This window comes from Lissotriton helveticus, chromosome 11 (assembly GCF_964261635.1).
Source record: "Lissotriton helveticus chromosome 11, aLisHel1.1, whole genome shotgun sequence".
Classification (NCBI taxonomy): Eukaryota; Metazoa; Chordata; class Amphibia; order Caudata; family Salamandridae; genus Lissotriton; species Lissotriton helveticus.
Window position 1 is genome coordinate 851,339,298 of NC_136072.1, and position 26,176 is coordinate 851,365,473.

The 26,176-nt window shown below is 46.4% G+C and overlaps 1 protein-coding gene across 2 annotated transcripts in view; it reads right to left on the minus strand.

The window, feature by feature from the left end:
* The window catches only part of SUSD2 (sushi domain containing 2), a 900,046-nt gene extending 878,425 nt beyond the window's left edge, over positions 1-21,621 (minus strand). The window contains exon 1 of one of the 2 annotated variants that reach the window (XM_078667086.1): positions 21,410-21,621. In XM_078667086.1, coding sequence (XP_078523212.1) covers positions 21,410-21,479 — 70 coding nt within the window. In that variant the 5' untranslated portion in view covers positions 21,480-21,621. The remainder of the gene's footprint in view (positions 1-21,409) is intronic. The other variant, XM_078667085.1, reaches the window with a different exon arrangement.
* Between the last annotated feature and the right edge of the window lie 4,555 nt (positions 21,622-26,176).

The following is a 26,176-nucleotide window of genomic DNA, read 5'->3' on the forward strand; positions in this document are numbered from 1 at the left end:
CGAAACTTTTCTCTGCGAATCCACTTGTTTGCCTGTCGCAAATCCAGAATGGGCCTGAACTCGTTTTTGTCCTTCTTGCGGACAAGAAAGAACCGAGAGTAAAGACCTCTTCCTCTTTGAGACAGAGGTACGTCTTCTATCGCCCTTTTCCTTAGCAGAATGTCTGCCTCCGCCTGAAGCTCGCGCAGTTGATACTGCGAGCTGACGGGAGGAATCGATGGAGGAGGGCTGGTGAAACGCAGACTGTATCCATTGCAAACAATATTCAGCACCCACTTGTCCTGAGTAATTTTTCTCCACTCTGCCAGAAAAAATTGAACGCTTCCCCCCACCGGAGCGGGTAACGGACGAGGGGGAAGTAACAGCTCAGGGTCGAGGCCCGGCCGGGCCCTTGGAAGCGGTAGAGGACTGCTGTCTACCTCTACCCCCCTGGCGTTTCTGGAAGGGCCGTCTGTACTGCTGCTGCTGTTGCTGCTGCTGATGTTGTCCGGCAGACTGCCCTCTTCCACGACCCTGCGACCCGAACCGCCGTTGGAACTGGCGGTAGGGTTTCTTCTCCTTGGGCTTCTCCAAGCCCACCGCCGTCAGGGTCTCTGCCTCGGCCTTCATCCTGGCCATCTCGTCATCCGCGTGTTTTCCGAAGAGGGTATCCCCGGAAAACGGGAGATTCGCCACACGTTGTTGTGCTTCTGGCTTAAGAGACGTCAACCGGAGCCAAGCATGGCGCCTCTGGTTAATCCCGTGGCAGTATCCGTGCGCAGACAGCAAGGAAATATCCGCCGCGGCGCTAATGGCCTGGTTAGAGACCAACATCCCCTCCTGGACGATCTCCATGAAGTCCTCTTTACGGTCTCGAGGAACGAGGTCCGCAAACTGCTCCATTGAGTCCCACAGTGCACGGTCGTATCGTCCCAACAAAGCCGAGTCACTGGCAGCCTTCATTGACGAGGAGGATGTACCACACGCTTTTCGCCCAGCAGAGTCGATCCAGCGGCTCTCCTTGTCCGGAGGCACCGTGGACGCAGGGGAGGTGGCATGAAGCTTCCGGGCCGCCGTCACAATGACCGAATCCGGCGCCGGGTCCTTTCTCAAGAAGGCTGGGTCCGAGTCCGGAGCTCTGTATTTCTTGAGGAGCCTGGAAGGCGCAGACTTCACAACCGCCGGCATCAGGAAAAGCTGTTCAGCCGGCTCGAGGAGCCCCGGCACCAGAGGCAGTAGGGGGCGAGACAGGTGTTTCTTGTGTAACGTCTCAAAGATGACAGAAGTCGAAGGCGTAGGCGCTTCAACTTTGATCCCCAACTTCGCCGCTCCGCGCAGGAGAACCTCTTGGAATGTGCCGATATCGTCGATCGGGGACACCCTAGTCTCCGGCGAATCAGACAGCGTGGGCGAGTAAGAACGGGTCCCAGATGAGCGTGACCTGGACCGACGCCTCCTATGGCGATGCCTGGATCTCGATGAAGATCCACGTCCACTCCTAGACTTGTCCCGTCTCCCCGAGCGAGACCTCGATCTCTTGGGCCTGGGACGGTCCGCCGGCCTCCCCGGTTCCGGAGTCCGAGGCTTCGGCTTCGACTTAGGAGTCTTCTTCGGCGGCGTCGGAAACTTGGGCATCGACACCGCCCGCGGTGGAACCGGGGGTGGGGGAGTCACTGGAAGCGGGGCCTGCGGAGCCGGTCGAGCAGGCAATGCAGGGGGGGTCGGAGCCTTCGGAGGCGGACCCCTTGGCAAAGGAGGCAGTGAAGGAGGTGCTGAAGGCTTCTTCGGGGTATATACCTCGGAATACGCCGTTCCCGGCGAGCCATCATCCTGTCCGGAATGTGGGGAGCCCCCCACAGTCCTGGGCCTGTCTTTTCGACCTCCTGACGCCGAAGATCGGTGCCCAGACGGCGAGCCTGGGTCCCTAGACGTCGAACGGCCCTTCGGCGTCGACCGCCTCTCACTCCTCGACGTCGAACGGTGTCGACGTCTCGACGTCGACCCCGACCAGATGGACGAGCCACGGAATCTCGACGACGGGCGATGGTGCCTCGACGGCGACCTCGACCCCTTCGGACGTCTCGACGTCGACCTGGATCGTCTCGACGTCGACCTCTTGGAACGTGTCGACGTCGATCCCTTTGAATGTCTTGACGTCGACGTCTTCCGCGCCGGAGACTTCTTCCGTCTCGACGGCGGCCTCGACGACGAGGATCCCCTCGACGACGATGTCCTCGACGGCGGACGGCGAGCGCCGACGCCGGGTCCTCCGATGTCGACCACTCGACGCCGAAGGCGACGACGAGGAGATCGACACCGGCTTCGACGGCGGCCGGAACACGTCCCTCGACGTCGACGGGCGACGTTTTCTCAACCCAGAGCCCTGGGGAGACCGGGAACTGGCCGTGGACCTTCCCCTCGACGTCGTGGTCAGCGCAACTGACCCAGACGGAGATCTAGGACGTGGGCTGGACTTCCTGCCCCTGGGGAGCCCCCCAGAGGCCTCAGCATGGGCAGAAGGAGCCCCTCCTGACCCACCTCGTGCCTTCAATCTTCTTTCTTCAAGTCCCTGAAGTCTGATTTTACGCCTGTCCTTCAGGGTCCTTCCAGAGAAGCCTCTACAGATCACACACTCCTCAGGGATGTGGGAAGAGGGAAGGCAGAGGATACAGAGCTCATGGGGGTCTGACTTGGCCTTCTTCCTGGAGCACTCCGGGCATTTGTCAAATAATGCTGGCATTATGGACAATAAAAGAGTGCAGGAACCCAAGAAGAAAGTCACTAAAGTACTTGAAAAGCACCAAAAATCGAATTTAGTGTAAAAACACCAACAAAACCCTTGAAAAGGGAGAGCTCAATGCTCCAGGGTCCTGCTTGCAGGAGCCGGAAAAAAGAACTGAAACTAAGTTGGACCTGCTATGCATTCTGGGATACTGGGAGAAGGTTCTGGAAGGTTCCTTAAAGGCACAGTATCCTATTTAAGCCACATAATGGCAGCCTATGGGGCTTGTCTGTCCAGGTTCTTCTCTCTATCATTCCTGAGGGATTTTGCTGTTAAGCAGGGGAAATCTGTACAGGCTTTGCTGTTTTGTGGATTTTGTGGTGGAATTTCTAGTTGAAGTACTGGACAGTGTAGCCTTTTTTGGCTGCATTATCTGTCTTTAAATTCTCTCTTAAGTGTCTATGCATTTCTGCATTTTTTGACACTGTAAGAGATTATTTTTGATTGCTCCGGGGTCCACGCACATGGGCGGGACTATTCACTAGATTATGACTATACACAGAGATCCCCTACTACAGAAGTGGTATGAATTGTTTTTATACTTTAATTACAAATGATAAAGTGTAAGCATAATCACATTGAGTAGGTTCATTGATCAGTTCAATACAAAAACAACCAATACCAAAGCTAAAAGGTCTGACCTTGGCAGGCGTGTGTGATGGTTACGTTTTTTAATAATCCATTGTATTGCTTACATCTGCATAAAAAAGAAACTATGCCACAGCCTAAACAAGGCCGCCATATGCTCCCAAAAGCATTTGTAACTTTTAAATAAAAATGATGTGGCTGTTGTACTGGTGATGTCTTTTAAATACCAACCAGTCCATCTGCTTCGTGAATTTTAAAGTTGTATTATTTGTGACCGAGACAAGATCAAATCACAATCTAAACAAGCACTTAAATCACAGGCAGGCACAACGTTACTATGCCACTTTCACACTTTATAGCAGCAACTTAGAAAAAGAGACAGAAAATAAATTCCAATCTAACTGAGCACCAGAAGTGCAAGCCAATTACATAACTGGTATTTAAAGTTAAAATAAAACATACATAAAAAACACACTTTGAAACAGCTTGTCACTGAACAGAAACAAACTAGTTTTAGGTCGATGTGAACAATGCCCAACTTCCTCAAAAAGCAAGATGTTCCAAGTATACGGAGTAGAAGTGAAAGCTTCCCTCTCACACAGTGACAATATCTGAAAATAAAGATGACTTTAACCAGGGCTCATAAAAGGCTGGATCCCTCTGTCAGAGTCCAGATTATGCATGTTTTAAGAAACCACTGATCTCATCCATTTCGACTGTGTTTAATTATTTGTTTGCTTTGTGGTTTTATGTTAGATCACTTCTCCTGAGGCTCAGCCAGGAGCGCTTTTAAAATTTGAAATTACGCTGATTTTAAAACTTTGTGTGTAATACTTTGTCACTGTATACTCCCCCTTCCTACCTGATCGATCCTCTGTGGGCTAATTATCACTCCTCCTATCACCACGCAGCAGAGCTAACGCTGCAGCGGGAACGCCCAGATAATCGCCGCCAGCAGCGAGTGAGCCGGTCCTGTGGCCACGCCCACTCGCTCGAGGCCACGCCCCCCTCGCCCTCTTAAACATGTGCATTTCACGTACGCGCAGCGGACGGGCGCCGTCAGCCCGGACGGACCCAGGCCCAGGGACTCTGCCGGATACACCTCCCGATCGCCTGGTGTACACAGGAGACATGCTCCGGGCTCTCCAATCGGAAAAAAACCAGAGCTGTCGCTACATGCACGACGAAGGTAAACCTTTCTCCAACTGCATGCGATGTAATCCAGTTACCCAGACCTCAGCCAAACCTGGACTACAGTTAGGCCTTCTTAACTGCCGCTCCCTTCCTAAGCACGCACATGAAACCAACCTGTTGATACAAGATCATGGCTTAGACGCACTGTTTCTCACTGAAACGTGGCTCTCTGACAGTTCTGACTCGGATATCATCATCGCCCTCCCCCCAGGCTATCTCTGTAAAGCCCTGCACAGACCAAGAGGGAGAGGAGGGGGGTTGGCCATAATCTACAGAGAACACCTTATCTGTAGAACCAACAACGCCAACATTGAAGACTGTGAAAGTTGCCATTTTTCTATTCAAACCTCCCCGGTCCACTCCCTCTCGGGACTACTGATTTATCGCCCTCCGGGTGCCCCGGGGAAATTCCTTAATGCCGTCACTGAAACGGTATCACAATTAGCCTCCTCTGCCTCGAATTTCCTCATCGTGGGTGATCTTAATTTGCACTTCACAGACCCTACTGACCGGACAGCTTCCGAACTTCTTTTGGACTTGATGTCATTTAATATCCGGTTGATTAATAATGAACCCACCCACGATGAGGGACAACTCCTAGACCCCGTCCTCACCAATGTTGCTAATATCACCACCAGCCCTCCCCTGCCTTTGCCTTGGACCGATCATTTTTTAGTCCCTATTTCCTGGGATTCACCTACTGTTCCCCCCCAAACCGTGAAAATCCAGGTCACTGATAGACGGTGGCACAAACTTGTACCAACCGAATGGGCCACCACCCTCTCAAACTCCATCCCTGCGCTTTCTACTGACCCTGTTACGGCCGATAAACAGTTTAACTCCTGGATCATATCTTCCTTAGACAAACTCCTCCCTAAAACCGCCACTCTCAAATATATCAAACGAGTGCCTCCTGCTCCTTGGTATACTCCAGAGCTTAAGTCTCTGCTTCAGGAATGTAAGAGAACAGAACGTTCCTGGAGGAAGGATAAGTCTAAGGCTAAGAAAGACGCTTATCTCACCTCCCTACTAACTTACAAAACTTCCATCTGCAAGACAAAAAGTCTATTCTTCCAGGAAAGAATAGAGAATGCAGTGTGCTCTAGCAAAGAATCTTTCATCATCTTGAAGGAACTCCTTAAGACCCCAGACCCTGGACCGAGAAACCCGCCAGACTCCAAGGCAGATCAGGACAAATGTCATCAGTTAGCTAGCTTCTTCCAAGAAAAGATTCAAAAAATCCTTGATTCGATCTCCCCTTCAAATCCGTGCGAGGAAAACGATGCCCCGGATACTCCGACCTCCCCTTGTCTATCCTCCTGGGGAGAAGTAACTACCGAAGAAGTCGGAAACACGCTAAATTCCATCAAAAGCGGATCTCCCAGGGACCCTGCCCCGTTACGGACCCTCAAGGAAGTTGCTCCTATCATCGTCCCTCCTCTTGCCCACCTGATCAACGCCTCATTCCAACAGGGAGTCGTGCCCCCTAGCTGGAAGGCGGCAGTTGTCAAAGCATTATTAAAGAAACCTTCCTTGGACCCTGAGAACCTGGCCAACTATAGGCCAATTTGTCTTCTCCCCGGGATCAGCAAGATTGCTGAAAAACTGGCAAATAAGAAACTATCACAGTTCCTGGAGGCCAACAACCGGCTAAAAAGCTCACAGACAGGTTTTCGCCCAGGGCAGGGCACGGACACCGCCCTCCTGGCGGCGGTACAGGAGGCCAGAACACTCTTAGACGAAGGAGGATCAGTGGCAGTGATCCTCCTCGACCTGAGTGCGGCCTTCGATACCGTCAATCACCAACTTCTCATTAAACGGCTTAAAAGAGTCGGTGTGGAAGGTCTCGCCCTATCCTGGCTTGCATCCTTTCTGGCCCAACGTTCCTTCAAGATCTGGGAGAATAACACCTGCTCCTCCGAAACACCCCTCCAATGTGGCGTGCCTCAGGGCTCCTCCCTGAGCCCCACATTATTTAATATCTACATGTCCCCATTGGAGGAGGTTGTCAGCCCGTTCGGAGTGAGCATCGTCAGCTATGCTGATGACACACAATTAGTTGTGTCCCTATCCCACCCTAGCCAACAACCCGCGGACTTATTCAACTGTCTTACGCAGATACAATGCTGGATGAACAGTTCAGCCTTAAAACTGAACGGAGCAAAGACTGACATCCTCCTCCTTGGTCAGAAAGGACTTACCCTCCCTCAGAAAATCTGGCCACCCTGTCTGGGCCCCCCCCCCCAAACCCAAAACAGGAAGTAAAAAGCCTGGGCGTGTGGCTCGAATCCGATCTTTCGTTTACCACGCAAGCGAAAAAAGTAGCCGGGACTTGTTTCGGGCTCTTGAAATCAATGAGAAAGATCCTGCCCCTTCTGCCTCCCACCTCGCAAAAACTGCTAATTCAAGGCCTGATACTTTCTAGGCTTGATTATAGTAACTCCATTTACTTGGGCGCCCCCGAGGCAACTATGAACAAGCTACAGAGAATCCAGAACGTCGCCACCCGGATTCTCACCAATACTCCTGCCAGAGCGTCGGCCAAACCAGCACTGAAGCTCCTTCACTGGCTCCCAGTAAAGGAGCGAGTGAAATTCAAGGCCCTCTGCCTGGCCCACAAACTGCTGCAAAATCAAGGCCCCCCTATCCTAAGAAAATTGATTAGACCGTACAAAGCCTCAAGATCCCTCAGATCGGACAAGGAGTCTCTCATCATCATTCCCAGATTCAAGAAGGCACGCTCGGGTGGAAGACGCTTCGCGGTCCACACCGCACCCCTCTGGAATGCACTCCCCCGCGACCTGAGAATTGAACCAAACTATTTATGATTCAGGAAGTGGCTGAAAACCCATCTTTTCCCATAAAAAAATAAAAAAAAAAAAAATAATAATAATTTCCAACTTGCCCTTCCCGAATTCTGTCTTTCCTCACCCCTCCCCCCCCTTTTTTTCTCTTGGCCCTCTGACCCGCAGAAGTAGGGATCTTAGCGCTGGGATACCTCCGGGTGACTACGCGCTTTATACATTTTTTTTAATAATAATTAATAATAATAATGTATCGTGTAAAAGGTGCTATGGACATCCTAGCGCTTCCCAAAGCATGCAGTTAACAATAAGAATGTGTGTAACAAACATAAAATGTCAAATTAATGGTATATAAAAATAGAAAAATAAAATAGTAAAACAACTATTTTGTGAGGTCACCGTTGATGAAACATAGAGAGGATTTAAATGTGTCAAACTTCAGAATCTGTGCCAGTAATACATCAGCTAATCCTAGTTGAGGAGGTCTACTTAAGATGCATAAATGTTGCTAATCCCAGATCTGTGCCGCACCGCAAAGAAAGTGTGGACTAAGATACGTAAGAATACAGAGGAGGAAAAGATAGAAAGATAGTAGTATAATCACAGAGTTGTTATGGTCACAAAAGGTAGGTCCTTCCTCAATCTTTACTCCATCAACAACATGTTTTTACTCTGCCATATAAATGTTAGATGTAGAGAATGTGCAAGGGCTTAACTTTGGTTACTATTTCGATTATGTTTTTGTATCGCTATTTTAATTTTTAATTACTCAATTATTGTATTAAGACTTTAAAAATCTCCTTGACTCACAGGTCAGAGCAAATCATGTGTCGGCTGAATGAGAGCCCCTATTTTCTTTGGACATACCTGTGACAAGTATATGAGAAATATGTAATTTAGGTCATAAAATGACAGAAACACATGTCTTAAAATTACATTGGGTGGTAAATTTCTTTAGACACTTGCAAAGTGAGCATGATCAGATTGTTTAAATACCACAGATTTAGCCTGTCTTTTATCATCTACAAATGGCTGTATATTATGACTGTTTCAGCAGCCACGGCCGGTGGTAGGTGTAACTGCAGGGCGTAGGGAGGGGGAGGGTCAGGGTGGGGGGTTGTAATGTATGGATTACGAATTTTAACAGGTAACTAAACATTTAAATAAATAAAACAAATTTCGTTACGTGCACTGCATCCCCAAATGAGATGCAGTGCGCGCAACGAAATTCGTTTTATTTATTTATATGTTTACTTACCTGTTAACAGTGGCGTCACTAGGGGGGTGCGGGGGGTGCGGACCGCACCGGGTGACACCCTCACATGGGGGTGACACCATCTGGTTGCGCCCCCCCCAGGCCTCTGTACATGGCACCCCCTGTACCGCACCCGAAGGCCTCGGAGAGACTCGATCCGCTTTAAAAACAAAAGCGAACAGAGATATTTTCTCACCTATTCGAATTAAAATGCTCTCATTAGTTAAAGTTTGAAAAGTGTAGTAATGAGGGGCCCCGCCATTTATATGGAAAAAGACACGGTGCTAAAGAAGGGGGGAGGGGGGTATTAACCGCTTGGAAATTAGCTTTTACTTTAGCTGTTTCATATCGTAAAATTTTCACGTCTACAAACTCGCTGGTGCCTTGTACACAGATTTCTTTTTGCATCTTGAAAAGCTTTAAAAGAGAAACCACATTAAAGCGGCAGAGAGTGTAAAAGGGAGGGGTCCTGCCCCCCCCCCCCCCCCCCGGGGTTTAATGTGCGAGAGAGAGGGAGCTAGAGGGAGTAAGAAGACAGAGAGAGAGAGAGTTAGAGTGAGAAAGACAGAGAGAGAGGGAGCTAGAGGGAGTAAGACAGAGAGAGAGAGACAGAGGTAGCTAGAGGAAGTAAGACAGAGAGAGAGAGAGGGAGCTAGACAGAGAGAGGGAGCTAGCGGGAGTAAGAGAGAGGGAGCTAGAGGGAGCAAGACAGAAAGAGAGGGCGCTAGAGGGAGTAAGACAGAGAGAGAGGGAGCTAGAGGGAGTAAGACAGAGAGAGAGGGAGCTAGAGGGAGCAAGACAGAGAGGGAATGAGCTAGAGGGAATAAGAGAGAGGGAGCTAGAGGGAGCAAGACAGAGAGAGAGGGCGCTAGAGGGAGTAAGACAGAGAGAGAGTGGGCTAGAGGGAGTAAGACAGAGAGAGAGGGAGACAGAGGGAGCTAGAGGGAGTAATACAGAGAGAGAGGGCGCTAGAGGGAGTAAGACAGAGAGAGAGGGAGCAAGAGGGAGTAAGACAGAGAGAGAGGGAGACAGAGGGAGCTAGAGGGAGTAAAACAGAGAGAGAGAGGGAGCTAGACAGAGACAGAGGGAGCTAGAGGGAGTAAGACAGAGAGAGAGGGAGCTCGACAGAGAGAGGGAGCTAGAGGGAGTAAGACAGAGAGAGAGGGAGCTAGAGGGAGCTAGACAGAGAGAGGGAGCTAGAGGGAGTAAGACAGAGAGAGAGGGAGTCAGAGGGAGCTACAGGGAGTAAGACAGAGAGAGGGAGCTAGACAGAGACAGAGGGAGCTAGAGGGAGTAAGACAGAGAGAGAGGGAGCTCGACAGAGAGAGGGAGCTAGAGGGAGTAAGACAGAGAGAGAGGGAGCTAGAGGGAGCTAGACAGAGAGAGGGAGCTAGAGGGAGTAAGACAGAGAGAGAGGGAGTCAGAGGGAGCTAGAGGGAGCAAGACAGAGAGAGAGGGAGCTAGACAGAGAGAGCGAGCTAGAGGGAGTAAGAGAGAGAGAGGGGGAGCTAAAGGGAGTAAGACAGAGAGAGCGGGAGCTAGATCGAGTAAGAGAGAGAGAGAGAGAGGGAGCTAGAGGGAGGAAGACAGAGAGAGGAGCTAGAGGGAGTACGACAGAGAGAGAGGGAGCTAGAGGGAGTAAGACAGAGAGAGGGGGAGCTAGAGGGAGTAAGACCGAGAGAGAGGGAGACAGAGGGAGCTAGAGTGAGCAAGAGAGAGGGAGCTAGAGGGAGCTAGACATAGAGAGGGAGCTAGAGGGAGTAAGACAGAGAGAGAGGGAGCTAGAGAGAGTAAGACAGCGAGAGAGGGAGCTAGAGGGAGTAAGATAGAGAGAGGGGGAGCTACAGGGAGCTAGAGCGAGCACGACAGAGAGAGAGGGAGCTAGAGGGAGTAAGAGAGAGAGAGGGAGCTAGAGGGAGCAAGACAGAGAGAGGGAGCTAGAGGGACCAAGCCGGAGAGAGAGGGAGCTAGAGGGAGCTAGAGGGAGTAAGACAGAGAAAGAGGGAGCTAGGCGGAGCAAGACAGATAGAGAGGGAGCTAGAGGGAGCAAGACAGAGAGGGAGCTAGAGGGAGTAAGAGAGAGGGAGCTAGAGGGAGTAAGAGAGAGGGAGCTAGAGGGAGTAAGACAGAGAGAGAGGGAGCTATAGGGAGTAAGACAGAGAGAGAGGGAGCTAGAGGGAGTAAGACAGAGAGGGAGACAGAGGGAGTAAGACAGTGAGAGAGAGAGCTAGACAGAGAGAGGGAGCTAGAGGGATTAAGATAGAGAGAGAGGGAGCAAGACAGAGGGAGAGGGAGCTAGAGGGAGTAAGAGAGAGAGAGGGAGCTAGAGGGAGCTAGACAGAGAGATGGAGCTAGAGGGAGTAAGACAGAGAGAGAGGGAGCTAGAGGGAGTAAGACAGAGAGAGGGAGCAAGACAGAGAGAAAGGGAGCTAGACAGAGAGAGGGAGTAAGACAGAGAGAGAGTGAGCTAGAGGGCTCTTGACAGAGAGAGGGAGCTAGAGGGAGTAAGAGAGAGAGGGAGCTAGAGGGAGCAAGACAGAGTGAGAGGGAGCTAGAGGGAGTAAGACAGAGAGAGAGAGAGAGCTAGAGGGAGCAAGACAGAGAGAGAGGGGGCTAGAGGGAGTAAGAGAGAGAGAGGGAGCTAGAGGGAGTAAGAGAGAGGGGGCTAGAGGGAGTAAGACAGAGAGAGAGGAAGCTAGAGGGAGTAAGACAGAGAGAGGGAGCTAGAGGGAGCAAGACAGAAAGAGAGGGAGCTAGAGGGAGTAAGAGAGAGAGAGGGAGCTGGAGGGATTAAGAGAGAGAGCGGGAGCTAGAGGGAGTAAGAGAGAGAGTGGGAGCTAGAGAGAGTAAGACAGAGAGAGGGAGTAAGACAGAGAGAGAGGGAGCAAGAGGGAGTAAGACAGAGAGAGAGGGAGCTAGAAGGGGTAAGAGAGGGAGAGAGGGAGCTAGAGGGAGCAAGACAGAGAGAGGGAGCTAAGGGACTAAGACAGAGAGAGAGGGAGCTAAGGGAGTAAGGCAGAGAGAGAGGGAGCTAGAGGGAGTAAGACAGGGAGAGAGGGAGACAGAGGGAGCGGAGCTAGAGGGAGTAAGACAGAGAGAGGGAGCTAGACAGAGAGAGGGAGCTAGAGGGAGTAATACAGTACCTAGCACCGTACATTTCCGACAGAGGTGGTCCATGCGGTAAGTCGTGAGGGGGTGACACCATGAGTTACCCGCACAGGGGTGACACCAACCCCAGTGATGCCACTGCCTGTTAAAGTCTGTAATCCATACATTACAACCCCCCACCCTGCCCCTCCCCCTCCCTACGTCACCGCCCTGCAGTTACACCTACCACCGGCCGTGGATGTGTTTCAGTCTTTAATTTGTAAAAGAGTCAGATTGTGGTATACAAATAACCTGCTAAACTGACCTTTTAAAAAAGAATAAAAAGTCACAGTTGACAAACTGTGTGCATGCATAACTTTCTGGTGCTAATTAATACTATGAAGCCTTGTGGCTTTTAAAATTCAATGCAAAATACATCATTGGAAAAGTCATTAACAATGCAGTGCATTTTACACGACTGCATGTGATGATATCTACCACTGATATTTCAGTGTAGTCAGAAGGTTTGGAAGAAATTCAATAATGTGTGAGAACCTTTCACAACATCCTGGTGTCTGCAGCACTGCACAAGAGTCCATCACATATCAGCAAAGGTTCTACCAGACTGGAGCTTCTGCAGAGCCTGTAGTGCTGGAATCAAATGTGAAGTGTACAAAGTACATCTCTAGCCTATCAGGAGATCTGCATTCTTCCCCACACCTTCGTGCCCCATAGCTTCACTTCTGATAAACAAGGAGAACAAGAACAGCTGTGACTATTTGTGTGAGTTGAGGCCAATATATGATCCTTCCCCTATTCATTCCATGCTTCTAAAGTCCAATCATGCTCTTCACGTGGAAGTCATTCTTACCACAGGAACATCCACTGAGAGACACCACATCTTTCCCCTCCTATCATAATTACGGGAGGTCAGACACACTGTCAACCAGATAAGGCATTATTCCAGAGTTCCTGGATCCAGTTCTATGCATTGAAACATTACACACATTGGGCCCGATTCACAAAAGTAATCTGAGACAAAATCCTAACTGTACCACTTTCGATATTCACAAAGGGCATTTAGGAGTAGTAAAGTTAGGAATCCTAACTTTACTACTGTTAAATGCCCTTTGTGAATACCGAAAGTCATAAAGTTAGGATTTTAAGACCAAAACTTAAGTTCAACTGAGACAAAATCCTAACATTACAATTTTCGGTATTCACAAAGGGCATTTAGAAGTAGTAAGTTAGGATTCCTAACTTTACTACTCTTAAATGTCGTTTGTGAATACCTAAAGTCGTAAAGTTAGGATTTTGTTTCAGATTACTTTTGTGAATCGGGCCCATTGCTTCTATTCCACAGCCTCAATTTTCTCCTTCCTATCCAACCGCCTTTTATAAATAGCACATCCCATTCACAGCATTTGTTCCACTCTCCTAGTATTCCTCTTCCTTTAGAAGTAGTACTTAGCTTTAGAACATACCTCATGTTTGTCCCAAACCCCCAGTATTTAATTTCCTGCCGAAACAATAATCTGTATTAAACCCATAGCATTTGTTCAACAACCTTAATATCCCCTCACTATTAAAGCTTTTCTTAGCATTACAATATGTAATCGATTAAGTAGGATCCAAAGCCATATAATGCCCTCTCTATAGAAGCAGGTATTAGAACTAGAATATTACACACAGCACATTTATCATAGACCCAGTGTTAATATTTTATGGAATCAGTTTTTAAGCATTAGAACATTCCATCCATATTGTTTGTTTACATCATTGGTGCTCAAATCTATTAAAACAATTTTTCGGATTAGAGGTTTCTGTCATTATTTTATTCTATTAGTATTTACCATGCCTTAGAAATATTATTTAGCATGACAATGCTCCATCCATAGCGTTTGTCCCACAACCTCACTAAGCGTCCACCTACTTAGGTACTTATTAGAACCTTCAACCCATGAAATTTGATCCACAGCCTAATAGTCTCATTCCTCTAGATGAAGGGCCTAGTATTACAATATCACTCAGCTCGTATTTACGCGCCTGCAACTACATCCACTTCCAACATATGGAAAAGTTAATAGCATTAGAACACTCCAGTCCCAATACTTTCTCCTTAGCCCCAGGATTACACTTCATTTAGAAGTAGTTGCTAGAACTAGAACATTGCACCATATCCTTTGTTTACAACCCTCTCTTGTTTTACTCTTCCTTTTACTCTATCCATAGAACCTTGAGCATGTAAACACTTCACCTATAATATTTGTTGCTCAGCCTCAACACCCCCTTCAAATAGTTGCAATTCTGAACATTAACATACTACCCACAGTTTGTTCCATGCTCCCAATATTCCTCTTCCTGTAGAAGCAGTTTCTATCCTCAGAACTGTCAGCTACATTGTCGTTCCATACCATTGGAACCACACTCTTTTTTAGAAGCAAGTCTTGACATTTATGCCTACCACCATTTATGTTTGTTGTTTGTTCCATAGCTCCAGTATTCTACTCCCTCTAGAAGCAGCTCTTAGAATTATTATATTCCAACCATACTGTTATTCCACAGCTTTGGTGTTCCTTTGATCTCCACAGAGGGCTTCACTGGCCAGGCCAAAGAAAAAAAAAGCATTAGCAAAGCCAATCGGTCTTGCTTACTTTTACATAGAAGCTTGACTGATTCAATTGCCTAAGCTTCTTTATAGTAATCTTTAATGTCTGTCAAAATCGATATTGTAGCTTACTCATATCTGTTGCATTTTTTCTAGTGACCACTTTGTGGCACTGAAATGCAGCAAGGCTCTGTTCTCTTAGATTCAATGCTGTGTTTGTAGCAGGAAGAAATTACAAATCTACCAAAAGTCAAACCAAAACAGTCCTGTGTGGGTGAGGCAAACATAGAAAGGGAGGAACGCTACAAATATCACCAAATCCACTGAGATTATTACAAAAGACATCCAATCTTGAGCAAAGATTGGCACTGTGAGTATAAAGCTGTCTTCCACAGACAGCGGAAACTGTCTGTAGCGAGACCGCAAAATTATGAGTCCGCTATCAGATGAGAAACTCTGGCTCAAGCCAAGCCAAATTCTAGATACATAGAAAAACAAAGCAGATTCACAAAATACAGAGGGGCATCCAAAAGTAGCAGATAGTTGCCTGGCCCATGGTCAGAGCTAAAACAAGGACCCGTGTCTCCACAGGAAACAGAACAAAACAGGAAAAAGTATAATTAATTCTCTTTCCTGGGAGGTATGGTGTAAGGAGAGCCAATATTTACAAAGATGTAGTTGACAATGAGGGTTATTGCTTCTGTTGAGTTGGTAAATGGAAAAATAAACAAATACTTTGAGGGTGCAACCGAAATCTCCATGAATGAAAAACTATAGGTCGATTTTATATTTAATTGTTTACAAATCTTGTAATGTGTCTACCCTACTTTTTCAAAACTCTACTGTAATTTGTGTAAAGATTTTCGACTTGAGAAGCCCATCCAAAAAGAATTGCATATAATACTTCATACAATATAAATTTTTCCTAGACAGAAGAAAATCTTACCCTTAAAATGTCTTAATAACGAAGAGACTACCTATCAGCATTCTAACAATTTATAACTCTATTAAAAGGTGATGTGGGGTGACATAACTTGTCATAGCACGGTAAACATTTACATAACCAGTTCTACAAGCAAATGTTACCTTATCAACAAGTAAGGAGTTCACAAATCAAAAGTTATTACATACAAATGTCTAGACAGAGTTGAGCAGGTCCCATGAAAGCAGGCTTCTCCAATGAGAAGCTCTCGAGCTACTGGTAGCTCTGTCTGACAGTTGCTCTGCTGTATTTAGTCCACACTACTAAATTGGAAACTTTTGCTTGGTTGAATTAATATATGTATCCCAAAATTGAAAAGTGTGTATTTGAGACAAAAGTCTGTTTAACTGATAGGCTGCCGCGGTCGGTAGTGGGAGTACCTGCAGGGCGGTGACGTGGGGAGGAGCAGGGTGGGGGTAGTAATCTATGGGTTACACAGCTTTACAGGTAAGTAAACATATAAATAAATAAAACGAATTTCGTTGCGCACACTGCATCTCATTTGGGGATGCAGTGCACGTAACGAAATTTGTTTTATTTATTTAAATGTTTACTTACCTGTAAAGCTCCGTAATACATAGATTAGTACCCGCCCACCCTGCCCCTCCCCCTTTCCACGTCACCGCCCAGCAGGTACTCCCACTACCGACCGCGGCTGCTTATAGGCTTAGCTGGTTTTCGAAATAAAATGGCGGGCTTTTCAAAATATGTCTAAAGCTAATACGGAGTGGTAAATCATGAGGGTTGAGGAAATTTATTTCTAAAATTATTACATTGGTGCCAGTGGCACTGCAGCTATGGCTGTCAAGTATTAACCCGGTAGATGCTTTCCAAAGTGATAAAGCCATTTCCACATTACTGTGGGCAATTTTGCCTGATGCACTAAGGTAATCACTGCTGGTAATCTTGCATGGGATGGCCACTAACGTAATGTTGTCTCAAGTGGTCACTATTATTGCACTAATATTATTAGTAGCTTGATATGATTTTCATTGAGCATAATTAGCTCTTAGAAGTTAGGAGAAACCCAGCATTGGAAGATATGACGGACCATACAAAACACTGGCCCTTGTTTGTAATATGCTTCGCCCTCACAGCATTGCCATGATTATGGCCCGATTACAAGTGGACCAAATGGGAGATTGGCATTTATTTGGTGTGGAATGTTACAGCACTGGTGTTTACCTCAAATCTCAGTATTCGGATCCCTGTGCAAGAGTTTGAGCACAGATAGGAATATAACAGCAGATATGGAAACGGCGTACATCAAGAAAAAGTATTAAAAGTGTTTCCATCCTATTTTCTGACATCAAATATGCAGAATTTATATCAGCGTTTTCCTGGTGCTAATGTGCGTGGGATTTCCATGCGGAGAAGTGGAATTACCACATTTTTGATGATTTCCTCTGAATATAATTTTTAGGGTAAATGCACACAGCAAACTATTTTCCACACATTAGGGACCATTTTTCCCACGAATAAACTCTAAATAAGGGACTGAAACGTGCGTGATGAATTGATTTGCCTGGTCCTGTTCTGTTGCAAAGGGCATTTCCTATACTGCTAATGGTATAATATGACGGCATAACTTTGCACAGAACGACGTTACAATGTGGCATAAGGTTAATTTCTCAGCACAAATGATTTCCTCTTCATAGGTAATTTTTAGAATGACGGCCTTGCACTGAGAACGTTGTTCACCAATGTTGGTGTTTTCTTTTGAGAACTGGGCTCTCGGTCTTTCCTTGCATGGCATATTTCCAAAGCCTTGGCGACACCCCTCCCTGAGAATATTCCCATATCGATAAATATTTATGCAGGTCAGCATGTCTCTTCCATTGAAATGAGTTCCTGTTATACTTTAAAGTAGATAGATTTCATGGTCAACAGAACCTTTGGCCGCGTGTGTGCTGCCTGGTGCAACAAAGAGTTCCAGCTTCACAATGCCTGATGTCAGAGGCAGTGTGAAAGGCAAGTCAGGTCACAAAGCAGCTGTTTAAAGCAATGGAAATTAAATATTGTTTTTCTTTCTTCTGTTTTGTTTTTATATCTCACATTGAGAAGCAGAAAGAACATGTTTATTGTTTGCACTCCTTAGAAAATTATAGAAATGTTTGAATCTTTTTGCATGTTTCTAACCCCTCAAGAGCTACTGCAACTGGTTTTTAGTTTTTTTTTTAAACAAAATTGTATTAAACTGTTTCTAATATCTTTTTGAAACAAATATCTAACTGGCATTTTTTGTGTTTAATTTTGCACTAGCTGTTCTACTTTTATTCTTCATGTTTGCCAGCTATCTCTTTCATTTGAAAGAGCTAGGCACCAAAGCTTTAAGTGGTTTGTAGAAAAAGTGATTGTGGGACCATGTATTATATGGGATAAAGTACCCCTTGATATACATGATAAGAATAATTGCAAGTCACCTCGGGATTCCATAACCTTATAAGGGAACTCAGCCTTGGGCCTTGTTCCTCTATATGGTTTTGGAACTCCTCTGTGACTTGAGATCTCCTTATAATGTACAGCAGAGAGTACTCTATCCCTTATGTAATGACCCAATATTATTTTCCTGTGGAAGTAAGGAACCACAAAACTGATACTGTCGACATAGCAGAGCATCACCAGTTGTAATCCCTGTATGCACGACAAGTGTAGTTATAACCATAATTACCTTGATAGGTATTGCTCCCAAGATCTCCCATGTCTTGTGAGACACCTTCAGTAAGTCTTGACATTTTAGGCAACCCAAATTTAGATTCTGGGAATTGAAGTTTAACTATAACAGTGAAAAGTACAGGTTTTAAAGATCCTTAAAAGTTCCAGCATGGATTCCTATAGGAGGTCAGACAACACATATATGAGTTTACCACTAAACAGCTGTGCAACACAATGTGAGTATGGCCCTGTCTGTGAGCTTGACACAGTACGGCCACCTGGTAGGCATATGAAGGTGACACCTGTCACCGATACAAAAACTTTGCATGTTTGATGTAATAGACTATTATCGGGGCCACTCAAATTGAATTCTGCGCAACTGTGTTTTCCACATGATAAAGGATTTGCTGCATTTGCCACATAATCCACCATCTTCTGCATAATCTGTAGATTTAAACAAAAAAGATTTTTTGTTTCCTGAACAAATGGATCAAAAGTTACTAAACACGATGTGAAACATGTTGCCATACAATGAAAGGTCCTTCACAAAGATTGCCTGGTCAACTTTCAGTTGCTTATTGCTGTATTTGTTTTTAAACTGGTACTAACGAGGTGAAATCTTTGCTCCGAGAGTGTTAACATGTGCAAGCATTACAAAATAATGAAGTATTACAATCACAGACTGTGTCACAATACACTGCATATTTTGACCATTCTTGCAGCATAATTTAGAGAACGCTGCTGCATAATTTGGTCCTCTCCTGCCACATGATTCCAGTGGCCCAGACTATCATATTTATTTTTATTTTTAAGAATCTAGCCCACATATCCACTAATGACATTGTCATCTGGGGTATGTCTAAATTCATGTTTAAAATTATACCTTTCAATAAATACCTCCAAATGGAGTGATATACTCTGATGTACTAAGGTGAAACCCTTACACGTGTTAAAAAATACACCTTTTTGAATCTTGAAGACTGTCATATTTTCACATGATGTTTGTTGTACTGCTCCATATGGTTTCATGGCTCGGCTCGTACACAGGCTCTTAAGAGTCAAGCCAGACCCCTGGCTCGCCTCTCATTGTTAGATTTTGAGTACACTCATTTCTAACTAGGGGTCTTCCTAACTGGAATCTGAACGGGATCTGAGCCTGCAGTGTGGGTGTCAAGGAGGCCTTCCTACCTGAAATGGAGGCACCCTTGCAATAAGGAGCAAGGGCGCGGTGCCTAGGTTGGCACTAGGGAGCAAATTGTGCACCAGCACAGGGGTAAAGAACAGGAATGCACCAGTAGCGGTCGGCAGTAGGTTTTTCTGTAGGGCGGTGACTTGAGCGGGGGGGGGGGGGAGAAGCAGGGTGGGAGGTAGTAATGTATGGATTACGGAGTTTTACAGGTAAGTAAACATTTAAATAAATAAAACGAATTTCGTTGCGCGCACTGCATCACCAAATGTAATGCAGTGCGCGCAACTAAATTCGTTTTATTTATTTAAATGTTTACTTACCTGTAAAACTCTTTAATCCATACATTACTACCCCCCACCCTGCCCCTCCCCCTGCCCACGTTCTCCGCCCTACAGAAACACCTACTGCCGACCGCTACTGGAATGCACTGTGTTTCATAAATACTCTGCATTCCTGCCATTTCACATTGAGGGTTGGGCAGAGCAGCAAGAAGACCTGCGGTGCTGCCCTATGCCAATTCCTCATAAATGAGGCCATTAGTTCCCACCAAGGTCTGGCATACACGTGAGAATCACTGGCAGGGACTATTTCAGCGGATGACATATTTGAAAAAGAACCATGTTTCCAGGTTAAAGCCCAAAAAATAATGTCATACTTCTAAATAACTGATGTGCTGGTTGACTAATTCTCACCAGTGGATGAGCTGCAGAACTAAATAGTTCCATTTCTCGCAGCTGTGCAGGCATCCAGAAGGGTAGACACGTCATCCCTCAAGGCAATCACAAAGCCATCCATCGCTCTTGTGTGACAGCCTCGGTGTTGCAATTGTCGTTTAGTACACTTACTGTGTGACCCAGCAGAGTTGCTCATAGTTCCCAGGAATAATAGATACCAAGACTTCCCTGTAGCCTTTTTCAGCCCCGGGATTTTTCTTTAGACCTGTTGCTGTTTGACAGGTGTTGGTTGGCACGGTTTAAATGTATCGGTAAAAAGTGCTATTATAGTAAACATATGAGCATTTTCAATCACGACATGACTCAAATGCAGTCTAGCACCAAACAAGGTTCAGCCCAGCATAAGAGGACTATACGGTTAAACCTCTGAAAGTATGCAATTCTGAATTGCAGCACTGCATCTGCCTCGCTATCATGGATTTGCCATACTTGCCACATAATACATAACCTGCCACATAATTTGCAGGTTTGGAGATTTTTTTTTATTTCTAGCCAGTATGGATCAAAAGTTACTCAAAAGGTGCCACGTGTGGATCTGTCCATAGCCTCAGCATAGGTTAACTCCTACCTTTCAGAAGTTGATTGATGTATTCATAAGTTAAACTGGTGCGTTGGTGCTTTTGAGATGAAAGCTTGAAGCAGGCAGTGTTAATATTTCTTATAATCACAAAATAGAGAACTAATAATACTTCAGAATGTGTCCCATTATGCCATATAATTCTAGTGCCCTTTATACGGGGAGACATCGCTGCTATCGGAACATTCCCACCAGGGTGACTGCCTCAACTCAAAGAATCCATTTTATGTAGTTTCCTTCCTATAACAGAATCTCCTCCCAAATCCTTCCTATGCCAATACCGATGAGCCTGACCCTTTTTCTCGCAATCTAACTTCTTGGGATAGAGTTGTAGGTTCAGCACTTACTCAACAGATTTTCATGTATCCCGACTTTTCCAAGTTCGAATCACGACAGGACTGACTCAACCATTTATTCTTGCGAGGGCGGCAACCTATAACTTTATCTATTTGAGGTAAAAGCCGACATGACATGGGCATCTGAGAGCGTTCAACGAAGCAAAATTAGAGGGGATAGTCAAGGGCTTAGAACGACAAGGTTACCAAAATGAAACGGGGTCGTGTTATTAAAAGAGTGCAGACTTCCTAAAACAGAAGTATAACAGGGGTAACACTGACTATATTCGATACCACAACATAACTCAAACATAATTTTACTAATCAACCTGCGGTGTGCGCTAAATAATCTGCACCCATCACAATCACTACTTTTACTTTCATAACAGAACCGCCACATTAAAAACACCTGTCAGTCTCCGAGTCTGCTGACCTCCCGTGGAATCCCTGACACAGACGGGAACTCGCTGACACATATGGCAGCGCCGTGCACTTGTTTTCAGAGGCCCTCATTCAGAGCTGCTCGTCAGCAGAAATCCACCGGGTGAGCTCAGCGCCCGCAGCAGAGTTTCACGGAGTTACAGAGTTACCGTGTATTTCACATGCAGAGCTATTAGTCTGTCACGAATGTTATATTTACCGAACGCCTGCGAGGGGAAGGTGGCGAGGCAGGTGCACAGAGCCGCGAGGACAGCCAGGGCTCGCTCCATGGTGTCGCGCGCTAGTTGCTGCCAGCAGCTGTTGTTATATCCGTCCCTCCTCAGCGAGGGAACGCCAGGCTGTCCTCGCTGAAGTCACACGATGACGGGAGACGAACTGAAGCCCTCAGGGTTCAAAGGCTGCCTTTAAAATGCCAGAGGGAGGGAGAGGGAAGGCTCAAGGAGTATCTACAGGAACTGGGATTTCTTGCCAAGGAAGCCACTCCTGCCTCTTCAGAGAGCAAGTGTAAGAACGATGAGCATGGCGCAACCAAAGCACGCACACACAACATGTAAAGTTTTACTGTGTGTGGCGCAAATATAAACGTGGGGTTCTATTTGTTTGCATGTGTAAGCATGTTAGGTGAGTATTTCACATGTGGGTTATGTGTGCCCACATTAACCACTTCATTGGTAGGACTTTCCCCCGTTGCAAAGACCTTTTTGGGATGTTTGGTGTAGCTCACTCTTAAACCTTCATGACTTTTTTTTTTCTTCAAAAAAAGGTATCAATATCAAATTTGTGTCCTTTTTTCCCAACATCATAGTTTTTAAAGGTACTCAGGGTTGAAAGATTCTTCTGGAGGACACCGAGAAAATAGACAAAATATAGCAACATTTTGGTTTCTGTGGTAAAAGAGTGCTGTGCAAGAGCGCGTGTGTTTTTATTAATCTTGAAATGGCATCAACAAAAGCATTGCTATGCTGCGATCACCATCTTCCCAGCTTTTAGGAACAAGAAGAGTTGTACAAAAATAAATATGTTTTTTACCACTGACTGCATTCATAGGTCAACCCTGTGACAGTGCATGCGATTTCAGTTGCAAGATGTTATTGTTTAAAACAAAGGGTTTGGAGCCCACCAATTGCTTACCATTTGTTGGTTTCAGTGCCACTCTTTTTTGCTGCCTCCTAACTACCCAGCACAGGCCAAGAGCCACTTCCATTGATTTCTGGGGCGCATGGACCTAGCACAGATTGGCTTAACTTAATTAGTGCTCGTCCACTGTTCCTGCTGTGATTGAGATACTTTTTCTTCTTGTTTGTAAACTCATACCCTTTAAAGTGCTGGCTGTTTCCTTCCAGTTAAAGGCAGATGCAGTGTCAACCAGGAAGTAGCAGTGCAAGAAAACAAGGGAAATAATTAGGATTAAGGGCAGGCTCCCCAGTACAGCAGCTTTCACCCATAAAAGAATCTGGTTACGTAAACTTGAGTGTACCGGTGCTCTGCTCTGACAAAGAGCTCATCTGAGTGTTTTCTCTTTTTTTGTTTGTTGCTCAAATATCAGATAATCTTTGGTTGGCTTCTCTCTGAAATCTGGCAGAAAGGAAACATTAATGGGCATGGGCAGAGCATAGCCACGATGTCCCTCTGTCACCATAGGAATGGTAGCTAACCGGCAGCAGTCACAATCATAAAATGCACTCATAGAGACAATAAAAACTAGTCCTATCAAAATGAACAAAAAAGTGTGAGCGCCTTCAGTGGCGTCACTAGGGTTGGTGTCACCCGGTGCGGGTAACTCATGGTGTCACCCCCTCAGTCCAGACCGGTGAGATAGGTCAGTCTCTTGCCCTGTGCACATGCTGCAGCGGTGTATCAGTCATTTCTGTGGTCAGAAGCATTTCCTCAAGACCGAGGCATTTCTACCTCTTACTCAAGCTTTCCTGTGGGGATGTGGGAAGTGATATCTGTACTGGAGGGGTGGGGGGGGTCATCAGTGTAAGACCAGGGGCAGAGGGAGAGGGGGTCAGTGCAAGACCAGGGGCCTGATTCACAAATGTAAATTTAGACCAAAAGTCCAAGGGCCCCATTAGGATGGCAGGCGGATTGCCCGCCTTCCTAATGGGGCCCTATGTTTGGACCCCAAAGCTAACTTTACTCCTAGTAAAATAAGACTTTTGGTCTAAGTTTCCCTTTGTGAATGAGTCCGAGGAGCGCTGAGGGTCACACGGTGCGACCTCTCAGTTTGCAGATGTGCTTGATGGTGGGAGGGTCATTTGTGTCTGGAAGAGGGTCGAAGGGGCATATGCAGGCATTGGCGTTGAATGTATGCGTCCAGGTACCTTGTTCCTAAATCTGCCTTCTAGTTCAGGTCAGATTCCCACGAGCCAATAGCCTGATTTCCTCGTATTGAAAACTCATGAAAGTAGATTACACAGTCGAAAAGTGCTTTACTTACACACAGACAGGTGTCTGTGCGAGTTACTCCTGTCCTGAGGGTGGGAAGTGGGGAGCGGTCCCGGGTGGAAGTGCCCTGGACTCCTGGACACACTCAGAAACCTACTCATTTGCGGATATACACAAGTTATTTTCCCTCCCCTTCCGACCCTAAAAATCTTAATAAACCCTTTTTAGGGTGGGAAGGAAAGGGGACGCCACACACAATTGGTGCTAGGAAGGAATTTCCACACAGGGGGTGTAGTTAGCCAGTGCCCGGCTCTGGGGTTGTCACCTGGCATGGAGTACATTTATTTCATTCTGTAATTCACAAGATTCGTCCTTATTAGGCTGGTAGTATCATCCCAGGAGTAAACCTCGAACCCTTTTGTGAACCCTATTTTCGTATGCCAAAATGTTGTTTTGGCTTTTACCCAGAGAGACACTTTATATTGCTCCCAAACCAGTGCTTAATGTGTTTTGAAAAAGACACAAACATTGCCGCTGCCAATGACAGTCCCTATGCAAACACTCACCATCATGCTCCTGCAAGTGTGACCCTTCAGTCTATCCAGGCCTCCAAAGCTGCAAGATAGGTTTGGGCGTCGGGTGCACTCTGCACTAGAGTCTAGACCTGCCCGTCGAAGAGGGCCGTGTTTTCGTTTGTGCGAATGCAGTAAAAAAGCATTGTACTGAATCCGATTAATTTCGTTTGCACTGCCACATTTTTAACTTAGTTCATTATGAATGAATAATATTCATTTATAATAAATGATATTATTTGATGTACTAATTGATGATTCCATGAGTGGATTATTTGATTTACCTGCCAGCCCCTAGTACAGTGCACCATGTATTCCCAGGGCTTGTAACTCAAATGCTGCTGGTGGGCTAGCAGCACTGGTCGTGCCACCCACAGAAGCACCTTGTAAAGTGTGTCTCAAGCCTGCCATTGCAAGGCTTCTGTGCAGTCTAGTACTGCCATGTCGACTTGGCCAGTGCACCCACTTGCCAGTCTCTAAACCTTCCCTTTGCTTCATATTAGACAGCCCTATGGTAGGCCCAAGGGCAGCGTGCATTGTAAGTATAAGGTAGGACATGCTCTGGTGTGTGTACCCTGTCCTAATAGTGAACCTAAGCCATTTTCGTGTTTCACTATTGAAGGCTACCTGTTCTCCATAGGCTAGAATGGGCAGTTAGATTATTGCATTCTTATAATCCTAACTGACTCAGGGAACATGGTAGAAATTCAAATTTAGTATACCTGAACTCATAATAATAAAATACATCTTTTAGTAAAGTTGTTTTTAATATTCTGTGTTTGAAAATACCACTTTTAGAAAGTAGGTATTTTCTTGCCTAACTGTCCAGGCCTGCCTCTGCTAGGTTGTGTATTCCTCGTCTGCGTTTGTGAGTGACAGGGCTGGGAGATTCCAGGAAACAGGCTGGGGCAGCCCAGTGGTGAGTAGAGAGATCTGCATCTAGATGTAAGGGAGGAGTTGCACCTGGGACCTGAATAGGGCTGGGCCTTCCCTCTACAATGCTGGCTCCACCTCCAGTGGCTTGTCTGAAGTCTCTGCCCTGCACTGTTAAAGAAGAGAAGGAATCTTGTCAACAAGTGCTCCAGAACTGGGCCTCCCCTCCCCTGTGCTGGCTCCACCTCCTGTGGGGCGTCTGATGTCTCTGCCCTGTACAGTGAAAGGAAGGAGAGAGTCATGCAAACAAAGTGCTCAGGAACTGGTTTGGACTAGGCAGAGGCCTCTCTGCCTTCAGAGAACAAAGGAGTTGGGGGTATAAATATTGGGACCCTGATCCTAAGAAATTAGATCACTTCTGGAACAAGAATCCTTTTGCCAAGGAGAAGAACCAAGGAAGCTGCAGGAGTTTTACTGCCCCTCTGTCAGTGGGCTGTTTGCTGGGTTGGCCTGCAGTGGTTGCTTCATTGCCAAGGAAAGGAGAAGGAACTTTTTAAGGACTTTCATCATTAACAGAATATTCTCTAAGGGCTTGAACTGTGCTTGCCTCCTGCTGAAGTCTCAGTGACAAAAGACTTCATCTCCAGCTCCCCTCTGAATTTCCTTGCTGGGAATTCTCAACTTCAGTCATTTACTTGTCGCTGAGAGCTGGAAGCGCGACGCATCAAGAGGAAGCGTGTTGCAGCCGCAGCTGAAATCATCGCATCACCGGAGAAGTGAGCCTTCACCGCATCACCCTGGAAGTATGTGTTCATCAAAGGCTGCCTGCTGTCACATCACCGAAGCATGACACCATCGAGAGAGTCACCATTGCATCACTGGAGAAGCGTTTTAAAAGGCCTGTCGCGGCTCCAAAGTACAGAGTCGTCGCAAGACTACCAGGGCGCCTACGCATCATCATCGCATCATCGCATCAAGGGCGCCATCTTCTCGCATCGCAACCGGATCCTCGCATCAAGGTGCCATCTTGAGCACCGCAACTGGCCTGCAGGCCAAGAATCTACGCATCATCTCCGCACCGGTAAGGATTACGACGCATCCCCTACTCTGCAATAGCATTGAGGCACGACGCA